The sequence below is a fragment of the Eptesicus fuscus genome, chromosome 6, assembly GCF_027574615.1.
Source record: "Eptesicus fuscus isolate TK198812 chromosome 6, DD_ASM_mEF_20220401, whole genome shotgun sequence".
NCBI lineage: Eukaryota > Metazoa > Chordata > Mammalia > Chiroptera > Vespertilionidae > Eptesicus > Eptesicus fuscus.
The window spans coordinates 23,287,308-23,310,326 of record NC_072478.1 but is presented as its reverse complement, the minus strand read 5'-3'; the positions used below and the strand labels follow the sequence as shown (position 1 = coordinate 23,310,326).

The window sequence follows — 23,019 nt, the reverse complement described above, 5'->3', positions numbered from 1 at the left end:
AGCTAGGAAGGGGCAGGGCTAGGATTTGAACCCACACCATCCAGCCAGAGGGTCTCCAGTGCCTCTTGAAAAGGTACTCCAGAACATTTCAAGCAGAAGCACAACTTCTGTGACAAGATGGGTGTGAAGACCCAATGAGTGCTGATGGTGGTGCCCCCCACTAGTGAGGTACTCAGAAAATATGAGCTTAAAAATGGATCAAGGGCCCTGGCCCGTGTGGGCATCCTCCCGTGCACTGAAAGATTGCGGGTTGTTTCCCTGTCAGGGCACATGCCCAGGTGGCAGGCTTGATCCCCAGTAGGGGTCATGCAGGAGGCAACCTATCCATGTTTCTCTTTAACATCAGTGTTTCTCTCTCTCTCCCTTTCCCTTCCTCTCTCTCTGAAAATCAATTTAAAAGGATCAAGGGCCCCAGCCAGTGTGGCTCAGTTGGTTGAGCATTGTCCCATGCACTACTAGGAAGTCAATGGTCAGGGCATGTGGTCTGGATCCCCACTAGGGGTCGTGCAGGAGGCAGCTGATCCATGTTTCTCTTTAACATTGATGTTTCTCTCTCTCCCTCACCCTTCCTCTCTCTCTCTCAAATCAGTAGAGACATCTTTCTTAAAGAACAGATTAAGGAAGCTTTTACAAAGCAGATGCTGAATAGGGTTTTGAAGGGTGCATAGCAGTCTTCTAGGACTGGGCAGAGGAAGAACACTAGAGGACTCAGAAAGGCCTCTAGAGTGTGGCCTTTCTGTCTGTGACGCAAGGCAAGATACCCTCCACCTGCAAGTTTTCCCAGACAGCTCTGTCCCACATGACTCCATCTGTGCCAGCCCTGACCACTATCCCTGGGATGAGTCAGAGCTGCCTTCTTTCTTGTTCCCAGCCCTACTTAGCATGGGCCTGGGCCCCAATTCAGCTAATACTTATTGAATAGATATGCCTTGCCTCTCCTGTTCACACACGATGGCTCCCATTTATCTGGGGAACCGGGTCCAAACTTCTCTGCTCGGCTTTCAATACTCTGCTTGAACTGCCCTGCTAATCTCCTGCTGCTTCCTCTTGGACTCTGCCTCCAACCGTCCTGAATTTATCATCACAGAGCACATGGTTCCACACCTCCAAGCTTTGGCACATCCTCTTTCTGTTTTCTTTTTCTTTTTTTAAGAATAGTTGATTGATTTTTTAAAAAAATATATTTTTAAAATCTATTTTTTATTGATTTCAGAGAGGAAAAGGAGTGGGAGAGAGAGATAGAAACATCAATGATAAGAGAGAATCACTGATTGGCTGCCGCCTGGATGCCCCCAACTGGGGATCTAGCCCACAACTTGGGCATGTGCCCTGACCGGGAATCTAACCAGCAGCCTTTTGGTGCATGGGACAACGCCCAACCAACTGAGCCACACCGGCTAGGGTTGCACATGCTGTTTCCTAACAGGGCCCAATGTTAAGAATTTTTTTTTTTCTTTTAGACGCTTCTGAGACCTCCCTTTCTCCTGTGGGGTCTTCTGGGTCCTTCTCACTGCCCATCCCAACCCCTGGGGCTGGGATCATCTTTCATCCTGTTCCTACCATAGCTGGAGGCCCTGTGTTCAGGGCTGAGGCCTCTGTGAGGTGTCAGGGAGGGTCTGGCAGTGTCGGGACATGGGGGCTGGTCTCAGTGCAGCCCCCTGTCCTGTCCTTCCTACTCGAAGCGACCCTCTTCTGGCCGGCCTGCCCCGGGACTCTGACTACTCTCTGCCCTGCTACTGCTCACCTCCGTCGCCCTCCAACTTGTGTTCGCTTGATAACAGCAAGTGTGACAAGTACTGGGGTTCGTTGAAAAGCTGCTCCAGAGCTGGGGAGCTGGGAGGGGCTGGAGTGCTCTGGGTTGGCCCTCAGGATGCCCTCACTCACCCACCCCTAGGCACGTCCTCAGACAAGAACTTGGACTATACGATTCACTGGTCCAGCACCCCAGAACCAGAGACCTCGGGGCCAGCTGCTTCAGAGAACACAGTGACAATTATAGACTGGAAGCCAGGGAGGGACTCAGGGCCTCAGTCGCATGGGTCTCCCCACTTCCCCAACTCAGGCTCGCGGGAATGCTGTAACGACCAGGAACTTGTGAAGAAGCGTTCAAGTATCACTAAGGTTACCCGCACCCTGGAACCCCCTTCCTGCTGCACCGCCATCTATTGCTGCAGGGCTTGGTGGTGGTGGTGGTGGTGGGGAGGGGTTGGGGAGACAGGGAGGTCCTCAGCACCCAGAACACCTCCCAGTGCTCAGCAGGCCTGCAATGAATATGTCTTAATGGATGAGGGAATGAATGGAATGGACATGGGATTGTGTGTTTTAGTGGAGTCTTTTCTGTCATTGTCTCTGGCTATGACTGTGTGTCTGTGTCTGGTTATGTATCTGAGATGAGTGTGCATGGACGCCCTGGGTCTTATGCCTTGGAGTGCATGACTGTGTTTGTGTTTATGTAGCTGTGGTTGTTGTGAGATTACACATGGTTATGCGTCTGTGCCATTGGTGCTGCCTGTAGACATTGTCAATGTCGTTTGCCCCTACAGAGGAGGGCCCTTTTCTGAGCCCAGTCCAGAGATAGGGCTTTGCAGGTGCATGCTGTCAGGGGTACCCCAGAGGCCCACACATGTAGGGTACAAGCCACATAAGTGCACTTCTGAGCATGTACAGATATGCCTGCACTCAGGGTCTGGGACATCCAGAACTCAGCAGACTCAACTCATGTCCAAACACTGGGTTGGGGGGAGCCAGGAGGCAGCCCAGGGATGAATTTCTACTGCCCTCATATTCCCCTATCCTAGAAACCATTGGAGACCAGCTCTTCCAAAACCAAAGGTGAGAACCCTCCCTCCTAACAAGATTGTGTGTGCAAGACCTGCTGATTCCTACTTCCACCCTCTGCCCCAGCCTCTGTGGAATCCTGCCATTGCTGCCCGCCCAACCCTGCCCCAGCATCAGCTGCCTCTTGACCCTGACCTTGCCCTCCATCCCAGTCCCTGATCTTGACCCCTACTCCTGCCTCTACCTCAGGCTCTGTGATCCCTGTTCCTGACCTTGCCCCTGCCCCCACCCTTCCCAGCTTGGCTGACCCACACTTCTGCTCACAGGTAAGTCCACCATGATGATTCCTGACACCCAGAAGCTCCTGCGATGCGAATTGGAGTCACTCAAGAACCAGCTACAGGCCCAGACTAAGGTTAGCCTCCTCAGCCAGCCCTGTGCCCAGCAACCTCTGTCCCTTCCTCATCCCCCTCCTGCCTCCAGGCATGACCTCTTCCCCCACAGGCTTTTGAGTTCCTCAATCACTCAGTGACCATGTTGGAGAAAGAGAGCTGCCTGCAGCAAATCAAGATCCAACAGCTTGAAGGTGAGGACTGGCCTGAGGTCAAGGTCAGGCCGGAGGATGTCAGGGTCAGCTGGGTCAGAGTGAGAGAAGTGGGTGAGCCTGGATTCAGGGTTGGGATCCAGCCAGGCTAGGGCAAGTGGGTTCAAAGCTGTGCTTGGTGTGATTGGGGCTCAGTCAAGCTCCCACTGTTTCTGAAGAAGTCCTGAGCCCCACTGGCCGCCAGACAGAGGGAAACAAATGGGACATGGATCAGGGACAGCAGGAGCTGTATGGGGCCCTGGCACAAGGCCTGAAGGGGCTGCAGAAGACCCTGCGGGAGAGTGAGGAGGTGCAGAGAACCCGCACTACCCGCTGCCTGCAGCTGCTGGCCCAGGAGATCCGAGACAGGTGGGTGTGCCAAGGGGGAGGCCTGGAGGCTGTGGGAGGGAAGGAAGGCCAAGATGGGGCAAGTGGGAGAGGCCTGAGTAGGGGTGATGGGGGGCCATGGAAGGCTTAGAGGACAAGAGGAGCAGATGATAGGGTCAAAGACAGGTTGCAGTGTTTGTGTGTGGGGAGACTGGGAGGCCAGAAGGCAGGAAGGGAAGACAGGAAGCTGAAGGTAGGATGGGAAGGAGGCCAGAGGATCAGGGAGCTGAGGGGTGGAGAGGCTGATGCGGGCTGAGGCTGGGAATATGGGAGGTCAGGGGTGAGGAAGGTAGAGAGCTGGAGGACAGGCAATAGGAAGCTGAGGGAATGGGAGGCTGGAGGTCAGGAGGAGATGACTGGGGGAGGGCAGGTGGGGGAATGGTAGTTGGAGGGTAAAGGTGGGTAGGCAACTTGGGGAGGGGTGGAGCCTGGGGGAAATGGGTGGCTGAACAGATGGGAACATGGGAGGTGGAGGAGGTTTGGAGAGGCAGGTGGGCAAATTGTGAGACCAGGAGGCCAGGGACTGGGCACGGGCTGTGGGTCTAGGCTGCACTATCCCCTCAGCAAGAAATTCCTGTGGGAGGAGCTAGAGCTGGTTCGGGAGGAGGTGACCTTCATCTATCAGAAGCTCCGTGAGTGCCTGGAGCCCACGGGGGTGGGGGGAAGGGGGTGTCCTTTGCTGCCTGGCCTCCCTGAGTCCCCTCCCCTCACAGAGGCACAGGAGGAAGAGATCACTGAGAACCTGGTGAACATCCAGAAGATGCAGAAGACCCAGGTGAAGTGCCGTAAGGTGAGAGGAGAGGACAGGGACCCCACATGGGTTGGGGATATGGGGATCTCTGCCGGCCTCCACCATTGGACTGGAGCCAGAAGGCCTGGACATAAATCTCAGCTCTGCTACTTACTGCTGTGTGACTGTGGGCAAGTTTCTTCACCTCTCTGGGCCTCATTTTCCTCATCTGTGTAATGGATAAAACACACACATCCCTACCTGAAAGGGTAGCTGCATGAACTGAGGACAGCCTGGCATGTAATAAGTGCCATGCAATGGTCACCTTGCACCGTCATTATTATTACTGCTGCTCTTCTCTCTTCCCCCCACCCCTGTCGGAGCCCCAGGTCTTGACCAAGATGAAACAGCAGGGGTGTGAGACAACCAACTGGCTGGAGACAGAGGAGATGCCATCAGGAGGCAAAGGCTCTTGGAGGAATGACCTCCAGAAGGAGCTGAGTGACATATGGTGATGCCCAGCCCCCACTCTGACCTCTGACCCCTGACCCTCATCTGCCCTGCCCTGCCCTGCTCCTAATCTGATCAAACAGTGACCACCAGAACCTAGAAGCCATCTGAGTCCAGACCTCCCATCTCCAAGCAGGACTCCCTTCCTCCTCTGCCCCCCTAACAACCCTATGCCCCAGCCTCAAGCAGTCCAGAGTCACCTGGGGCCCCCAGCTCCCCATCTTCCTGCAGGTCCGCCGTGCATATGCTGCAGAACTCCTTTGATGGCCTCAACATGTCCTCGGGAATCCGCCCCAAGACTGGGAACCTCAGGGGTGAGAGGGACTGAGCCATGCTCCAGGGTGGGTGGGGTCATTCTCCAGCTTCACACATGGAGGTCATGTTCAGAGGCCATATTTAGAGGTCACATCTGTTGTGTTTCATTTTTTTAAAAATATATATATCTTGATTGCTTTCAGAGAGGAAAGGAGAGGAAGAGAGAGATAGAAACATCAATAATGAGAGGGAATCATTGATCAGCTGCCTCCTGCATGCACCCCCACTGGGGATCAAGCCCGAAGTTCAACCACTGAGCCACGTCAGCTGGGCGGGTTTCATTTTTTTATAATATTTTTAAATTATTTCAGAGAGGAAGGGAGAGGAACAGAGAGAAACATCAGTGATGAGAGAGAATCATTGATTGGCTGCCTCCTGCATGCCCCCTACTGGGGATTGAGCCAGCAGCCCAGGAGGAACTACCCACCCTCCTGGTTCATAGGTTGATGTTCAGCCACTGAGCTACACCAGCCTGGCCACATCTGTTGGATTTTAATCTGGGGTCACATTAAGTAGTCCCTGGAGGTTTCATCTAGGGGTCAGTCAGGGTCACCTGGATGTTTTTTAAGGATCGTTGGTGTAAAATTCAAGTATCACATTGGGTCACATTCAAGGGACATGATTAAGGGACACTGATCCATATTCAGAGGTCTTTCAAGGGTCACATTCAGGGTTCATGCATGGAGAGCCAGAATGGCACCTGTCCCTGCAGGCTACAAGGGTCACAGATGCCTGAGTCCTCCACTTCACTCTTGGGACTCGGACTCCGACTCGGACCAGGACCCTCCCCAGCCACCCTTCAACAAGAGCCGCTCCTTCCCACCAGGTGTGGGTCCTCCCCTGCTCCACCCACCTGGCCCCTTCCGACCAGCCCTGGAATCCCACAGTATGGACCCTCCCAGCTCCCAACCTGGGCTCCTGAACCCTGACTGCCATCCCTGGGTCTCCTGGACCAGACCTGGCCCTTACCCATCCTGTCTCCCCACAGCTTGAGCAGCCGGGTTGCTCTCCCCGAAGACCCCTCCAGAGAGAAAATAAACTAGCCGAGACCCTCCTCCACCTGCGGACTGTTGCTCCTGCTGCTTCTTGTGCCTGAGAATGAGCCACCCCCATTTACTCACCAGTGTTGGGGAGGGCATGGAGGTCCCAGGGGCTGTTTGGGATGTAGAAGCTTAGGGGTCAGAGTACAGTGCAAGGGCAGATTAGTATATGACAAGTCCTAGGTTGATCTGTTCAGATATGAGTGGCAAGACAGGCTGTTTCACACTAGCCACCCGCCTTCCTTTCTAGGGGGCTTTGGCGATCTGGCCCTGCTGCCAAAATGGGGAAACCGAGGCCCAGAGAGGGAGCGTGGTGGCCCAGGTCATGCTCTGACACTGCACCCTCCTCTTCCCCTCAGCGCCTACCCTCACCCAGAGTCCTCCCTCTTTTTTTTTAAATTTGTTTACTGTACACTACAATTAAGGTACTTATTCTTTTTTAAAACAATTTTTATTGATTTCAGAGAGGAAGAGAGAGGGGGAGAGAGATGGAAACATCAATGATGAGAGAGAATCATTGATTGCCTGCCTCCTGCACACTCTCACTGGGGACCGAGCCCGCAACCTGGGCATGTGCCCTTGACTTGAATCAAACCCGAGACCCTTCAGTCCGCAGGCGGACGCACTATCTACTGAGCAAAACCGGCTAGGGCCAGAGTCCTCCCTCTTAACCTCCATCCTTCGTTCCCCCTCCATCTATTCTAACACGCCCCGCCTGGCCCCAGAGAACTGCCGAGGCTCCGCCCCAGATCATGCTAATAAGACGTCTCGATACCCCGCCCACTGTGTTATGCAAATAAGGTGCCCCGAGGCCACGCCCCTCGCTCCTTCACGGAGTCTGCGCGGCGCAGAGCCGGGCGACAGCATCTCCATTTGTGCGTCCACCCACCCGCCCGCCAGGCCAGCAATCAGTCTGTCCAGCCGCGCTGGTGACGTCTAGGCGGAACCCGAACTCAGGTGGCAAAGCCTCAACCCGGTGAGGGGGAGGGGCTTGTACCCCTTCTGGCGGGCTTCCGACCCTCGGTCTCTGTCTGGTCCGGGTTCGGATCCTGTGGGTCCGGTCCCCTGCGGGTCCAGCGTGGGAAGGGGGAGGGGAAGCGAGGAGCTTGGGGACCAGGCTGGGGAGGGGGGCATGGGATGGGCCCCGGGCTTGAGAAGCCAAGAGGTGGTGGCGAGGGTGCTGGGATTGCATGGTTGTAATTATATGTCAGTGTGGTTGTATAACTGTCATTTTGTGTCTGTATAGCTGTGATTGTGTGGCTTCTGAAGTGTGTGTGGTGTGTGTGTGTGACTGTCTCCTGTGGCTGTCATTGTGTGCTCTCACCGTGGGTATCACTGATGGTGTGTGTGCGTGGCTTTGTTGTGATGGCTGTCACTGTGATTGTGAGTCTTCTGGTGTCTGTGTGGTTGAGTGTATATGACTGTCATTGTGTGGCTGCTGTTGTGTGTTCCTTTTAATGGCGTGGGGGGGGGCCATTTTTGCATTCTAACGTGTGGCTGTGATCGTGCATCTTTCTTGTGTGGCTGTGGCTCTCTGTGTGAGTCTGTCATGGTCCATGTATGTATATGCCCTTGTGTGGCCATGTGGCTGTGGTCGTGGATAGCACCGTATCTCCCATGACTGTCGATGTGGATGACAAGTGTTCATGTGTGTGGCTGTCACTGAATTCCATGTAACTGGGGGTGTGACACTGTGACCGGTTCTGTGACCCCCCCATTGTGTGTGGTGACTCTCTTTCTGATGTTGCTCTTAAGTGTGTTGGCAACCCTGAGCCCACATCCCTGAGGGGCGAGTGCTCATGTGGGGCTGGGAAGTGTGTGGAGAACCTCCTGTTGTGTCCCTGTGACTGTGTTGGGGGGGAGTTGTTTGATCTGTGTGGGTGTCTGTGACAGGCTGTGTGCACATTGTGCCGTGTGCGTGTGTGGTGTGTGTGCATGAGTATGCAGTTATGTGTGTGGTGGGTTGTGGTGGGTGTTGGGCACCTGTCTGAATGAGTGGGCCTGTCTTGTTCACCACAGGCTGGCACTCAGTACAGTGCCTGGAACGCAGCAGGCATTTGGTCCATGTTGGTGAGATGGGCGAATGCTGGGCCATGGTGTGTGTGGGGGGTGGGATGAAGGCTGTGGCTGAGTTGCGTACTCTGGGGGTGCCAGTGCGGTTGATTATGTCTCTGGGAGGGTGAGGGGGCTATGGCCAGATAGACATCTGGGACCTCTTGCATCCTTCATCCCACATGTTACACTGAAGAGCAAGCCTTGTGGATGGAGCACTGGACCCAGAGTGCCTACCCTCACCTGCCTGCACCTCAGTTTCCACATCTGTGCAATGGGGGTGACCATCACTGCCCTGCTGGCTGCCAGGAACGGCTGTGAGTCCACAGGCGTGGCAGCCACCTGCGGGAAGTCATAGGGCTCTTTCACAGGTGAGGCCCGCCTGGGAGAATGGGTCAAGCAGGTGTGACTCTCTTAGCGCTTCACTGCTCGGGGCAGTGGGGAGCATGTGGTGGGAGAGAGCTCCCTAATGATACAGGGAGGTGATGGGCTGGAAGAAAGTAGAGAGGGAGAGGCAATGGGAGAGGCCATCAGCCACGAACCATAGGGACATGGGAGGAGGGCCTGGCAGGGGTGGGGGACACGGAGCATGGGATTCCCCGTAAAGCATGTGGGAAAAGAGGATGGGGTTCCCTAAAAACTGGTGGGTGTGAGAACCCTTCTAAATGGATCCTTCTCCGTAGTGGAGGTATCCCTGTTAAGTTGGAGGATTCTCTTCTAAAGGCCAGGGCGGGTGGGGGGTGGTCCAGCTTAGTAAGGAGGAGAGTCCCTCCTAAAAGGTATGGGGTCAGAATCTCCTATGTAGGTTACAGGGAGTGAAAACCACTAGAGAATCCCTGGGGTTCCCCCGCCAACAGGCTGAGCTGAGCAGGTTGTCAGAGGAGGCTAGTGTCTCCAATGGGCAGGAGCAGGGCTGAGCCCTGGATATGCAGAGGCATGGCCAGAGGGCTCCAGGGGCCCGTGACCTGAGCTTCCCTCTTGGCCACACCCTGGCCACCCCACCTCCCCCCACCTCCACAGGCCCAGGCCTTCACCATGGCGGGAGGGAGACCTCAGCTCAAGAGGAGTTTCTCCATCATTCCCTGCTTTGTCTTCGTGGAGGTGAGGAGTCCAGTACCTCCTTCATTCCCTCAGTGGGGAGTGGGTGTACCTGTCTTTCTACCCCCTCTCTTTGTCCCTCTTCCTGGCCAGGTCCCTACCTGGCCCTAATTTTCCATCTACCTGGTTCCAGGCCTGCCTTCTCTCTCCCGATCTCCTCCTCCCTGTCTCCGGGGGTTGGGGAGTGGGGGGTGGGGGCCAGGGAGATGAGAATACTATTCCCTTTCTCTTGAGAAGTGTTTATGGGCTTGGACTCAGAAGTAGCATTTCCAGGGTTCCAATCGCACTCTTCACATCCTTACTTCGGGACTCTGGGCATCTCACATATCCTCCTGAGCCTCAATTTCCTCTTCTGTCAAATGGGCATATTTAGAAGGTAAATGTATTCACTGACAGAAGAGGGTTAGTATGACCCCCTGCCCACAGGAAGAGTTATACCTGTGGTAGCTGCTAGTCAGTCCTACCAGTAGTATTAATTCTTCCCCTGGTGATCTGTCTGTCACTCCCCCACCCAGTCTCTCTATCTCTCTGGTCAGATTTTAGCCGTGTCCTCACTCTCCCTCCCAATCCCATTCCCTCTTTTCTTCTCTCTCTAGTCTACGTTCTAGTCCCTTCCCTTTTTCTTCTTTGCCTTTTCTCTTTTTCTTTCTCCTTCTCTTCCTGCTTCTCTCCTCTCTCCTCCATTTCTGTCTTCCCTCTCTTTCTTTCTGTTTCCATCCCCATCTCTTTTCTCTGTTTCTTACTTGTGTCTCCCAAACCCTGACACTTCTCTGGCCCCATTCCCCACCTCTCTCTCTCTCTCTCTCTCTCTCTCTCTATCTCTCTCTCTCTCTCTCTCTCTCTCACTCTTTTCATCTCCCTCCGTCTTGATCACTCTCTATCTCTCTCCCCCTTTTCTCTCTCTGTCTCTCTCCATGTTTGTGTGTGTGTGTGTTTGTGTGTGTATGTGTGTGTCTCTCTCCATGTCCCCAGTTCAGGCCTGACCTCCTCTCTTTTTCTCTCTGTCTCTCTCTCTGCTCTGGCTGGGTGGCAGTCTGTGCTGCTGGGCGTGGTGGTCCTGCTTGCTTACCGCCTGGAGTTCACGGACACCTTCCCTGTGCACACCCAGGGCTTCTTCTGCTATGACAGTACTTATGCCAAGCCCTACCCGGGGCCTGAGGCTGCCAGCCGAGCACCTCCTGCACTTATCTATGCTCTGGTCACCGCTGGGCCCACCCTCACGGTGAGACTGGAGGGGGGGTCGCCTTGGTAGACTGTGGGAGGCCCTCCCAGGAGGCAGGAGGGTCAGGGGGAGGTGGCTAGGGCTGGGCTTGTAGGCCAGGAAGACCCTGTTTTGGTCTCACCCACAGATCTTGCTGGGGGAGCTGGCTCGTGCCTTTTTCCCCGCACCACCCTCAGCCATCCCCGTCATCGGGGAGAGCACCATCGTGTCTGGGGCCTGCTGCCGCTTCAGCCCCCCACTGAGGAGGCTGGTCCGCTTCCTGGGTGAGTGACAGGGCCAGGGTTCAGCCATCCAAAGGGATACGGGCCAGGCTCAGCCATCATCAGGATTCCAGGGGGCAAGGGGCCTAGAATGGTCATGATGGTCAGAGGCAAAAAGGGACTTGGGCTCAGGCCAGGCATGATGGAGGTTTTAGGGACATGGATGGAGCCTAAGCCAACCGCGGCAACTGTAAGAGGAGGGCCCCAAATTGCCACAGGGAAAATCTCAGTCAGAAAAGGGGGACACCATGGGGCCCCAGGGAGATGAGACCCCAGCTGTGCTGTAAAAGTGGGTGGTTGTGGGGGGACGGGAGGGGGCATAGCTCATCCACAACGGTGGTCCCTGAGGCAGAGGGCTGGTGGTTCAGCTCTGGCTTATTGGGGACCCAGAAGAAAAGTGAGCAACTGGGTCACAGCGAGTCCAGGGCAGATATGAAGAGGCCCAGGAATGCCTTCTGGATGCTCCTGGGAGGTCCCAGGCACAGGTCCAATGCTGATGTAATGCTGTTGAGGAAACCCAGGTCTAATGGGGCCCCAGGGGAGGGCTCCTGCTGCCGTAGTGGTAGTCCCAGGGGGACAGAGGCAGGAGGCCCAGAGAGCTATCGTGGTGGCCCGGCTCTACTGGGGTATGGTATTAGGGGATTGAATGGTGGTCACAGGAACAAGGAGAGAGGGGCCCAGATGAGTCACAAGGAGGCTCACGGGGGCACCAGTGCGGCATCGCGGCCCTAACATGAACCCTTTCCCACCCCATCCCCAGGGGTCTACTCCTTTGGCCTCTTCACCACCACCATCTTTGCCAACGCGGGGCAGGTGGTGACTGGCAACCCCACGCCGCACTTCCTGTCCGTGTGCCGCCCCAACTACACGGCCCTGGGCTGCCAGCCGCCCTCACCCGACCGGCCAGGGCCCGACCGCTTTGTCACCGACCTGGGTGCCTGCGCTGGCAGCCCCAACCTGGTGGCCGCTGCACGCCGAGCGTTCCCCTGCAAGGATGCTGCCCTTTGCGCCTATGCCGTTACCTACACAGCGGTGAGCCCCCAAATGGGAGCGCGGTGTGGCGGTGGGGGGCGCCCAGCCGGGCAGGCCCCCTGGGCTGGATGGAGCCTCTAATTCTTACCCAGGAGAAGCCACGCCCTGACCCTGTTACTCCGCCCATAAGGCAGGGTCTACCCCGGTGGAAGCTCTGACTCCTCCCCTTGGACCCTAGTCATGCCCTCAATCTGCTGTGGTTGACTGCCTTTTGGTGTCTGGCCCTGCCTCCTGACCCAGTAATGCCACACCCAATGGAAGCTGTTGGCTCCGCCCTGAGGGATCAGGACCCTGTACCTGGAGCCTAGGCATGTCCCCAGGATGCTACCTTCACCCCATGGAGCCCTCAATCCCTCCCGCTTTATTGTCTTGGTCTCTGCTAGGACTTCCTGACTCTCCCTTGCTTTTCCCTGGCCACACCCCATGTTGCTTTGACTCCTTTTCCTGGAGTTTGGGTCTCAGCTTCTACTCCAGTCATCGATCCTCTGGTGTTTGGGGATTCCACCTCCTGGAGCTCCTGGACTGCCCGCTTAGGTCCTGGTTCCGCCCTCTGGTTCTGTAGCCTTGCCTTAGCCCAGCAAGGGCCTTTCTCCATCTGTGACTGGTCCCTGGGAGACCCTGCCCCTGAGAGCTCATTTGCTCTTTGGAGATCTGGCCACGCCCCATCCCAGCAAGGGCCCACTGGGAGTGCATGACTCCATCCCTTGCACTCCTGTCTTCTGGCTCTGTTCCCTGGAGCCCTGACCACATCCTCCAGCCCCAATGGGATTCTGGCCATGCCCCCTAGCCCCAAACGCAGCGGCCACTTGGGTTCGGCAACTGCATTACCTGTGTCCCCTGACTGGTCCGGTTTGGTTTCCGCAGATGTACGTAACCCTGGTGTTCCGCGTAAAGGGCTCCCGCCTGGTCAAACCCTCGCTCTGCCTGGCCCTGCTGTGCCCCGCCTTCCTGGTGGGTGTGGTCCGCGTGGCCGAGTACCGCAACCACTGGTCAGATGTGCTGGCCGGCTTCCTGACCGGAGCGGCCATTGCCACCTTTCTGGTGAGCCCCCTTTGCACCCATTCTGGTATGGGAGACCCTCCATCAGCTTCTTGAACCAAAAGGGAGGACTGCATGATTGTGAAGGTTATGGGCTTTGTGACCTTGGACAAGATCTTTAACCTTACCTTGCCCCGATGTTCATCTGTGAAATGGGATAGCAGGACCTGGATCAGGATGATGTGAGTGAGGTACTTGTTTTGAGTGTAAAATTTGAAGGGTGCTAAAACATTCAGTAATTCAGATAAATCATATTTTAGTGAAATATTTAAAAAATAAAAAAATTAGTGCAAAAAACATCAAAAATTTAAACTTTACGAAACTGAGCCTTACTTGCCTCCTCCCAGTCCCAGCCCTGTGGAGTAAATTACAATAGTAGCAGCCTTTTAGGAAGGTGGAAGAGAACATAGGAAGCATCATAAAAACGTTAGCTGTCTTTGAAAACCTTACCCTCAGTTTCCTTATCTGAAAAATGGGGATGGTATTTACACCACTCTTATCTTATTAGCCTCAACATGCCTCTGTCCCAGGTCACCTGCGTCGTGCACAACTTCCAGAGCCGGCCGCCCTCCGGCCGAAGGCTCTCCCCCTGGGAGAGCCTGGGCCAAGCCCCCACCATGGACAGCCCCCTCGAAAAGTTAAGTGTGGCCCAGGTAAGGGGGGCCGGGGACTGCTCCCGGCTGGAGAGGGTGGTGGGTGGAAGGGGGACCAAGGATGCAGGGAGTCAGGCAACAGATCGGGGAGGGGGGTCCTCAGGGCCATTGGGGGTGTGGGGGGATGACTCATCTCTGTGAACATAAGACCTGGGGGACAGTCCCACAGAATAGAAGGGTGTGACCCTCTCTCCCTGCCAAGGGGGCATGGTTAATCCTGATAATCTGGTTGTCTTTTCCACTGGGCGCTCTGCTGTGGCCCGAGGGGCTCAGGGGACCGCTAGCCCATCCCTCTGCCTCTTTGTCTCAGGAACCCGAGGCCTGCAGGCCGCATTCGACACCGGCACGGCTCACCCCATCCAGTGAGTGTCCGGGGAATGGAGGGGTAAATGAGGGGACTTCCAGATGGTGGTGACTGCCACAGAGGTCTTCCCTCCTCCCAAGCTTTCTAACTCCATGACCTCTGACCCCCAGAGTCGCAGAACTGCACCCGCCGTGGCCACCTGATCCCAAGCTGCGCGTCCTCCAGGGCTCCAGCCATGTGTTCATCACCCCGTGTGCCCCGCCCTCGATTGAGATCTGAGCCAACGCCTCTGCCTCTGCCCCTGCCCCTGCCAGCACCAACCCCCAGCCAGGGCCCCTCACCCTCCTCTCCTGGGCCTGGGGGGCCAGGCGGGGGTGGTGGCCGTGGCCGGAAGCTGTTGTTGCCCACACCCTTGCTGCGGGACCTGTACACCCTTAGTGGACTCTATCCCTCCCCCTTCCATCGGGACAACTTCAGCCCTTACCTGTTTGCTAGCCGTGACCACCTGCTGTGAGGCCCAATCACTCACCCAGAATCTGCCAGTCCTCATTTCTTCCCTGCCACACGTGTGCCTGCGTGCGCCGTGTGAGTGCCAAAGGCCCCTGACCCAAACCAGCCAGGTCCAGACATCAGAGGATGGCTGGAAGGACATTTGGGGTACCCCCTGCCTCTCTTGCCCTCTGGGACATCCAAGTGGGCATAACAGGGAGGTGGGCCCTTACCCCCGAGGATTGCCCTTTTGAGGGCTAAATCCTGACCTCATTGGCTATTGCCAGCCAATGGGTGCCTCCAGTTATTTGAATTATAACCAAAAGGAGTTTACTCCAGCCAATGGGAGCCTCCTCCTCACTTAGAATCCTCAGGCAAGAGGGCAACTCCAGCCAGTGTTCAGCAAATGAACAACCAATAGGAGCCCTTGTTTTCCAGAATTTCTAGGGTGGGTATGATTCCAGCCAATGGGGAACCGCCCATGTCTAAGTATGTGCAAATTTGAGGAGGGAGATGGGACCATCCTTTGTAACTGGGTTCTCTCTCCTCAGGATCAGAATCCAACCCGAGGGTGGGGGCAGGTTCCCCCATGGCAGGGTCCTTGATTCACCCCTTCCTCTCTCAGACCCTCCACCATGTGCACCCTCTCACCCAGTCCCTCCTAACTCCCTTCTTATGCAGGGCTTGTCCAGTTCAAAAGTTTTGTGGTTCAGGGTGCTGTCTCCCTTTGCCTGTGCCCAGGTCACCCCAAACCCTTCTGTTATTTATTAGGGCTGTGGGAAAGGACCTTTTTTTCCCTTGGAACCCATCCCTGTTTTTCACACTGCCCCATGCCTCAGCCTCATGAGGATGTGCCCATCATGGGGGCATGGGTGGAGCAGAGAGGGCTCCCCATCCAGGAGGGCAGCCTGCCCCTTCCTCATCTTTAATAAAGACCTGTTTGTAACAGAAGTTTGGCCACATGCCGTCCTTCCCTGAGTATTGGAGTGTGGAGGTATTTTATTGTGGGCCTAGGTGTCAGTGAGTCTGGATGTGGGTGTATTGTTAGTGTATCTGAGGGCAATTGTGGAAAGACAGTGTGGGGCTGTGGGCCAGCAACTTGGGTTTAAATCTTGGCTCTGCACTCCTTGGCCTCAGGAAAGTTAATTAACCTCTCTGTGCCCTGTGTCTTCGTGTGAAATGCAGACCCACAAACATACAGTGAGGGGCCTCACATGCCTGTCTTTCCCAGGCAGCTGGCCTGTTTTTTGGTTGTTTGTTTTTGTTTTTTTACCATGGCCAGGGTGTAGAAGGCACAGGAAATAAGGTGAGTGGACTTGGGTTCCTGATAGTGAAAGGAGATGCTGAGGCCAGTAGGAACCTCAAAGCCAAACCCCTGGATGCACGGATGAGAGCAAGAGTTCGGATTGTGAGGTTGTGCTGAAGACCCAATGGAGACCAGAAAGTGTAGGAGGGGCAGGGAAACATACACACAGGCTCTGAAGGGCTTCAGACAGGCCATTCAGGGCATGGAGTCATCCAGGGACTAGGAAAAGGGAAGCTGCTTAATTCATCCATTCATTCATTCATTCATTCATCAAACACTAGGGAGCACCTACTGCGTGCCAAGTGCTGTGTGATCAGACACAGGGGCTGTCGTAGTTAACAGAACAGACACAAACTTCTGCCCTCATGAAGCTCACATTCTAATACATAAGAGACAATAAACAAGATATATAAGCTATACATTGAGTGGCCAGATTATTATGATCTCTGAACGCATAATAATCTGGCCACTCAGTATTTATATATATATTAGAGGCCCAGTGCATGAATTCATGCATGGGTGGGGTCCAGCCAGCCTGGCCAGAGGGAGGGGACATGGGCGGTTGGCCAGCCTGCCTGCTGGTCGAACTCCTGGTCGAACTCCTGGTCAAGGGGACAATTTGCATATTAGCCTTGTTATTATATAGGATATACACTGAGTGGCCAGATTATTATGCGTTCAGAGATCATAATAATCTGGCCACTCAGTGTATACAGAACTACAATTGCAAATTTCAAAAATATCTGAGAACCAAAAAAAATTTTTTTTCATAATTCATCTGTGGCAAAAACCTGACCTGAACTGACATGAGGTTACTATAGCTTTCATTTATTTAACATGATGTGAATATTCTTATGTTTCATTGATGATAAAGTGTTTGATTTTGAGATGTTATCCCACACTCCACCAGGGGTGTTATGCAACACATAGTATTTACACCAGAGTTATTTTCAAAAATCTGAAAAATTCTGAATTCCAAACTCTAGGACCACAGACTTAGGTCAGGGATTGGGACCTCTGATATGTTAGATATTGATAAGTGATCAGGCGAAAACTCAAACTAGAGAAGATAATAGGACAACTGTGGGATGGAGACACAGTTTGCAATTTAAAGTGGGTGGTCAGGGAACTTCTTTCTGAGGGGATGATACCGGAGATGAGGTGTGCTGGAGAGGAGGGAGGGATCCATTAACATACCAGGGCTGGTGGGAGAAGCATTCCAGGCGGAGGGAAGAGCAGCACAAAGGCCCTGAGGTTGGAGTGTGCCTGCTGTGTTCAGGGAACAGTGTGGAGACCTGTGTGGCTGGAGCGGAATAAGTGAGGGGGAGGTGGTGGGCCTGTTGTGGATCGCAGGGAATGAGATGGGAGCATGAAAGGGATGAAATCAGTGCAAGTACAGAATCATGGACCCTCCCCTCCCCCTGCTTCCCGTACCAGAGCTCCTGTTTCCAGGGCTCACACCTGCTGCCTCACAGCTGCCTCCACCCAGGACAGGAAGGAAGCAAATTGTCAGCACGTGGACAGCACCCCTACCAACCCGGTTGGTGCTGTCCACGGTCCTGATATTGAGCACAGGGCAAGAAAGGGTAAAATGGGGCTGCAGGATACACAGAAGTGTCTGGGCCCGCTAGAGAGGGTGGTGGCGGTAGCCTGAGCCTTGTCCACATCCCCATCCCATGACGGATAATCTCAGGTAGAGAACCCATACTGAGATGTACCCGCTTATTCAAGAGCGTTCTCGACGTGCTCCCGTGGGTCTCACCGCATCTCAAACTCAGCTCATCCAAACCAGAGCTGTGGTTTAGAATGTAAATGAGATCATATCCCTCCTCTGCTCAAACCCTCTTGTGGGTCCCCATGGCACTCGATGTAAAAGCCAAAGTTCTTCCGATGCCTCGGAGCCTTTGCAGGTGCAGGTGCCTCCACCTGGAATGTTCTCTCCCCCGCCCCACATTTGCATGATTCACCCCATTACCTCCTTCAAGTCTTTTCTCTCCTGTCAACTTCTCGTTGAGGTCTTCCCCTACCACTCTATTCAGAACTGCAAAAACAGCCAAATAATTGGTCCTCCAAAGTTTCCTTCCCTGGGCAAACTTTTTTTGCATGAACCTAACATCTGCTCATAGACTGTTTAAATTCCTCAGCCTCCCTCACGAGGGATGTCAGCTCAGACAACGATTTTGTCCACTGTTCACTACTGAGTTCCCAGTGCCCCAAACAGGGTCTGGCACACAGCAGGTGCTCAATAAATAGTTGTTAAATAAATTAACTTGAGAGTGTTGATAAGTGAGGGAGAAACACAGACTGTCCACGTCCTCATCCCCTTACCCATCAGTCCTCCATACTCCAGGGAGCTCCTCTATGTTAATTGTTCTTCTGTCAGAACATGAAGACAGGATTCTAAGCAGTGAGAGAAAGAAGTACTGTATGCATGAGAGGTATGCCAAACGTCTGCATCTCTGCCAATGTACTTAGTCAGCCTACATTTATGAGCACCTACTGTGTGCTTCTAGTAGCTGGGGATCCAGCAGTGAACAAAAGAAAGACCCTACCTTGGTGGAGCTGACCTTCTAGTGGGGAGAGAGGCAATAAAATAAGTACATAACGTTGGAAGTTATACATTATTTGAAGATATATAAAGACAGATAAGCAGTTAAAAAGTTGAAGCATGGCCTGGCTGGTGTGGCTCAGTGGTTGAGCAGCAACCGATGAACCAAGAGGTCACTGGTTTGATTCCTGGTCAGGACACATGCCCGGGTTGTGGGCTTGATCCCCAGTAGGGGGCATGCAGGAGGCAGCCAATCAATGATTCTCTCTCATCACTGATGTTTTTTATCTCTCTCTCCCTCTCCCTTCTTCTCTCTCTAAAAAAATCAATAAAAACATATTTTAAAAAAAGAAAAAAAGTGAAGTGTGTGCAATCTTTCCCTGGTCAGGGAAAGCCTCTCTGAGTGATATTTGAGCAGAGACCTGAATGGAGCAGAAAAATGAGCCACCGGGCTATCTGGGAGCTGGGTGCTCTAGGCAGGGGAACAGCAGATGCAAAAGACCTGAGGTGGGCTGTGTTCAGCATGCTTCCATGTATGCAACTGTGTGATACAGTTGTCACTACTGGGTGCTTGTGCATTTGTAGTGCTGCAAAGTGAGGTGAATCATGGTTTGTTGTGGGGAGGGGCTGAGGTGGTGCTTTTGACAAGGCAGTGTAACAGTGTACCTCATCTCTGTGTGTATTAGAAAGAGCTGCAGGTACATCAGCTAAAAGGAAACGTGTCTCTGTGTGTGGTGACAATGATATGATTGTATCAGTGTGTTCTGGTGTGTGTGCGAGGGAAGGGTGAGAGGGTGAGAAGGTAGGAGGGTGGATAGGATGCTTTGTGTCAGGATAGGGTAGGTCTGTGAGCATGTGGGTGATGGGGGTTCTGGAAGTGGAACATATGCAGAGATGCCATGGTGTGTGTGTGTGTGTGTGTGTGTGTGTGTGTGTGTGTGTGTGTGTAGGAGTGTGTGGGGGTACCCGACTGTGTGAGTGGGTATATTGGGGAATGTTGTGGAACTGTGTTCTGGTCCCAGAGAGAGAAAGCCCTGGAAATATCAGTTCCACCCTGTCCCTGGGTCTCCTGGCAACGGCACTACTTTGAAGTTACCAGGAAACAGAGTTGCTAGGGCAACAGGGCTGTGAGTGGCAGCTCTGGGGCAAAGTCTGGGTGAGGAGCCCCAGCTTTCGATCACTTGATCACTCACCTCGTTCCTCCTTCTCTCCCAGTTTCTCATCAATCCTACCTTCCTTTTTTTTTCCATTCATTTATTTAACGAGCACACAGGGTGGGGCAAGAGTAGGTTTACAGCTGTTCATATGGAAAATAATACAATAATTAATAATAATACAAGAATAAACTGTCTCCTGTACTCACAAATGTAAGCCTACTTTTGCCCCATCCTGTATATTGAGAATATACAATAAGCTAGTCACTGTTCTGGGCGCTGGAGTTACCAAGTGAACAAAGCAAAAACGGTCCCAGTCTCCCAGCCCGTTTCTTTTTCTCCTGGCCCCTTCTTTGTTCTGTGGTGCTGCCTGCCCCCTACCCCCTTACCTCTAGCAGGACCCAGGATCCCAGGCCAATGAGGAAGCAGCTGAAACTCCTCGCAGACCCTCGGGGACAGCTTCTGAGGTTTTGCACACAAATGTCCCCGCGTCTGCAGCCCCTGACAGACACTTGTGCCAGTACTCAGACCCAGAAAGAGAAGTACACAGCTTCTCCATCTCTCTGCTTCTCAATTGTCATTGGGTGACATCAGCAAAACCACAGACACATGCCCATAGCAATATTCCTCTGCGATATCATGAGTTCCATTTTACAGGTGAGCAAACTGAGACGAGGAGACTTCAGTGTGTCACTGATTCCGTAGGGTCTGCTCCCTTCAACTCTCAACCTTACATCTCTCTCTTTAGCTGATGGGCTCACAATAATAGTATTCGTACTGCTCTCCTCAGCAGACTCTATCAAGGGAAGGGTCTTTTCCCCCCTCAAACGCTCGCATTCCTCCCTCGCTAGGTTCATCGTCCCTTCACCAGTGTAGGAGCTGGCAAAGGCGGATCTAACTTTGATGGACAGATCCATAGACCAATGGAGAAGCCAAGTGCACTGTAACCAAAGAGACCTCGGACTGGGCGGGACTAAGGGCAGGAAGAGGCCGCCGATTGGAGAGAGAGGATTTGTGGATGGCGGAGACGCTGAAGCGGGTGCTAAGCCCCGGTAGGACGGCCGGGCCCCGGGAGGATATGGCGGCGGAGGTTGGGCCACCTTTGCTGCTGCTCGGCGGTCCAGGGTCCGGAAAGACAGCGCTGCTATTCGCGGCGGCCCTGGAGGCGGCAGGGGAGGGCCGAGGCCCCGTGCTCTTCCTGACGCGGAGGCCTCTGCAAAGCCTCCCCCGCCGGACGCCGGCGGCGCTCGACCCCCTACGGCTACAGGTAACAGGGAGCCGGGACTTGAGACGGACCAGCCAGTGGCAGGGCGGATCGAAGATTGAGTGACAACTAGACAGACCAATGAAGGGGACAAAGGACGAGCCAGAACAGCCGTTCTAGGGCGGAGTCACGAATGAGTGGGGGGAGGGACTTGTGAGGTTTGTTAAAATTGAGTGAGAGACTGTCCAACGAAGGGGCGGAGTTAGCGAAAGGCGGGGCCCCAAGCGTGGGATCGGCTGGTTAGGAGCGGGACTAACCCTGGTTGTTGTTAGGACACGAGTTGGTTCCAGGGAAGCCGGAGGCAAGGATGGAGTGAGAATGGAGGCTGGGGTGGGTTTTGCGTAGAAAGATTGACCTAGAGATTTGGCAGGAAGACATACCTTGCATTGAGGACGTGCTATCTATCTCTTTTCACTGTAATCTTGCCACTATCGCTCAAAAAAAAAAAAGATACTCCCTGTTCTGAACTAATACCGAACAGTACAAGTGCTAAATAATTTTTTTTTAAAGGCGGGGGGTGGGGGAGCAATAGAAAAATATATTTGACCACTCTAAGCTGCTTCACTTTGGAGTTGAGGGCCTCCTGCAGGAAAGTATGCAGGGAAGCAAGGCTGTGGAAGCTGGGAGCCTGGCTTGCTGTGCTGAATCTGGCCCTTTCCTTGTTTTCTCCCTCTAGAAGATCCGTTTCCAATACCCGCCCTCAACCCATGACCTTCTTCAGCTCCTGTGCTCTGCCCACGAGGCCCGGGGACCAGCCCCCTTCCTTCTGCTGCTTGATGGTCTGGAGGAGTACCTAGCTGAAGACGCCGAGCCCCAGGAAGCTGCCTACCTGGCTGCCCTGCTTCTGGACACAGCTGCCCACTTCAGCCAGCAGGTTGGGCCTGGCCGAGGCTGTGGGCTCATTGTGGCCCTACAGACCCAGGAGGAAGGAGACAGTGGTGATACCCTGCAGCTGTCGCTTCTCCAGAGGTATTTCCCTGCCCAGTGCTGGCTGCAGCCAGTTGCACCAGGCTCAGGACAGCGCTGCTTCAGAGCCTGCCTGGAGCCAGGCGGGCTGGGACCCAGGGCAGAGTGGTGTGTGGCTTTCCAACCTGATGGAGAGATGACAATCACCCCATGGCCTACCCAGGCTGGTGACCCCAGCTCAAACAAGGGTTCAAGCTCTGGAAGCCAGCCTTGAGCTTTGGTGTATGACCACCTCTCTCTGCCTGTTTCCCATGGCTGGAGTACTTACCTCAGGGACATGTACAGATTTAAAAACCTAAAGAATGTAAAGTGCTTCTTCTCTTTTCAAAATAGCATTATCATGTATATATTGTACCCTGTCAACATATTGTTTAGTTTTGCTGTTTTTAACTTTATAAAAAGAGTTTTATTAGAAATATAATCTTTGAGACTTCTTCTTCTTCCCCTCAACATTGTTGCTACGAATTGGTCACATTTTTAGTCCATTTCTTTTTTTTTTTTTCAATCTTCACCGGATGATATTTTTTTCCATTGATTTTCAGAGAGAGTGGTAGGGAGGGAGGGGAAGAGAGAGAGGGAGAGAGAAACATCTGTGTGAGAGAAACACATCGATTGGTTGCCTCCTACATGCACCCTGACCAGGGCCAGCCAGGGGTTGAACCTGCAACCCAGGTACGTGCCCTTGATCAGAATCAAACTCGGACCCCTCAGTGGGCAGGCTAACACTCTAACCACTGAACATACCGGCCAGGGCTTTAGTCAATTTCTTTTTCCCTACTGTATATAATTCCAATGTATCTATCAGATTGACTTATTCACTGCTATGAGCATTCTTGCACACATGTCCTGGTGTATGTGTGAGGGTTTTTAGGCTATATACCTAGAAATTGAATTGCTACAGCAGAAGGTATGCATATGTTCAGCTTTCGTAAGTTATGCCAAACTTTTAAAAAATGGTTAAACTTGCCCTGGCCAGTGAGGCTCAGTTGGCTAGAGTGTTGTCCTGTGCACCGAAGAGTCTCAGTTCAGGTTCAATTCCAGGTCAGGACAAATATCCAGGTTGTGGGTTTGATCCCTGGTCGGGGTGGGTACGGGAGGCAGCTGATCAATGTTTCTCTCTCACATCGATGTTTCTCTCTCTTTCCTACTCCCCTCCTCTCTAGAATCAATGAAAAACATATCCTCAGGTGAGGATTAAAAAATAATAATAATAATTAAAAGTGTTTAAACTTGAACTCCCATTGAGCCCACTTCATAACATTTGTTGTCATCAGAATGCTTCCTTAGAAT

General features: G+C 53.5%; 3 protein-coding genes across 3 annotated transcripts; all 3 read left to right on the top strand.

Annotated features, from left to right (window-relative positions):
• Nucleotides 1-1,465: 1,465 nt before the first annotated feature.
• On the top strand, nucleotides 1,466-6,368 carry CCDC159 (coiled-coil domain containing 159). Its single transcript, XM_008158090.3, has 12 exons — nucleotides 1,466-1,801; nucleotides 1,895-2,121; nucleotides 2,799-2,832; nucleotides 3,105-3,193; nucleotides 3,283-3,364; nucleotides 3,541-3,730; nucleotides 4,313-4,380; nucleotides 4,462-4,538; nucleotides 4,868-4,989; nucleotides 5,220-5,302; nucleotides 6,016-6,129; nucleotides 6,292-6,368. Exons 1-12 carry the CDS (start codon nucleotides 1,633-1,635, stop codon nucleotides 6,294-6,296), a joined length of 1,260 nt encoding a protein of 419 aa, XP_008156312.1. The 5' UTR covers nucleotides 1,466-1,632; the 3' UTR covers nucleotides 6,297-6,368.
• Nucleotides 6,369-7,217: 849 nt separating this feature from the next.
• Nucleotides 7,218-15,442, top strand: PLPPR2 (phospholipid phosphatase related 2). Its single transcript, XM_028134702.2, has 10 exons — nucleotides 7,218-7,319; nucleotides 8,592-8,766; nucleotides 9,416-9,496; nucleotides 10,527-10,715; nucleotides 10,843-10,978; nucleotides 11,736-12,007; nucleotides 12,872-13,048; nucleotides 13,576-13,698; nucleotides 14,009-14,060; nucleotides 14,173-15,442. The coding sequence occupies exons 3-10, from the start codon at nucleotides 9,431-9,433 to the stop codon at nucleotides 14,514-14,516; spliced, it is 1,359 nt and encodes a 452-aa protein (XP_027990503.1). The 5' UTR covers nucleotides 7,218-7,319; nucleotides 8,592-8,766; nucleotides 9,416-9,430; the 3' UTR covers nucleotides 14,517-15,442.
• A 5,075-nt stretch (nucleotides 15,443-20,517) lies between these two features.
• Nucleotides 20,518-22,138, top strand: SWSAP1 (SWIM-type zinc finger 7 associated protein 1). Its single transcript, XM_008158025.3, has 2 exons — nucleotides 20,518-20,766; nucleotides 21,440-22,138. Exons 1-2 carry the CDS (start codon nucleotides 20,518-20,520, stop codon nucleotides 21,941-21,943), a joined length of 753 nt encoding a protein of 250 aa, XP_008156247.1. The 3' UTR covers nucleotides 21,944-22,138.
• Nucleotides 22,139-23,019: the final 881 nt, after the last annotated feature.

Bases quoted from the DNA above. Each gene is read 5' to 3' on its own strand.
- SWSAP1 (XM_008158025.3), top strand. From the start codon at position 20,518: ATGGCGGAGACGCTGAAGCGGGTGCTAAGCCCCGGTAGGACGGCCGGG. The intron at 20,767-21,439 runs GTAACAGGGAGC...TTCTCCCTCTAG, and splicing joins TCGACCCCCTACGGCTACAG to AAGATCCGTTTCCAATACCC.
- PLPPR2 (XM_028134702.2), top strand. From the start codon at position 9,431: ATGGCGGGAGGGAGACCTCAGCTCAAGAGGAGTTTCTCCATCATTCCC. The intron at 9,497-10,526 runs GTGAGGAGTCCA...GCTGGGTGGCAG, and splicing joins CCTGCTTTGTCTTCGTGGAG to TCTGTGCTGCTGGGCGTGGT. The intron at 10,979-11,735 runs GTGAGTGACAGG...CCCCATCCCCAG, and splicing joins GAGGCTGGTCCGCTTCCTGG to GGGTCTACTCCTTTGGCCTC.
- CCDC159 (XM_008158090.3), top strand. From the start codon at position 1,633: ATGGGGGCTGGTCTCAGTGCAGCCCCCTGTCCTGTCCTTCCTACTCGA. The intron at 2,833-3,104 runs GTGAGAACCCTC...TTCTGCTCACAG, and splicing joins CAGCTCTTCCAAAACCAAAG to GTAAGTCCACCATGATGATT. The intron at 4,381-4,461 runs GTGAGTGCCTGG...CTCCCCTCACAG, and splicing joins CTTCATCTATCAGAAGCTCC to AGGCACAGGAGGAAGAGATC.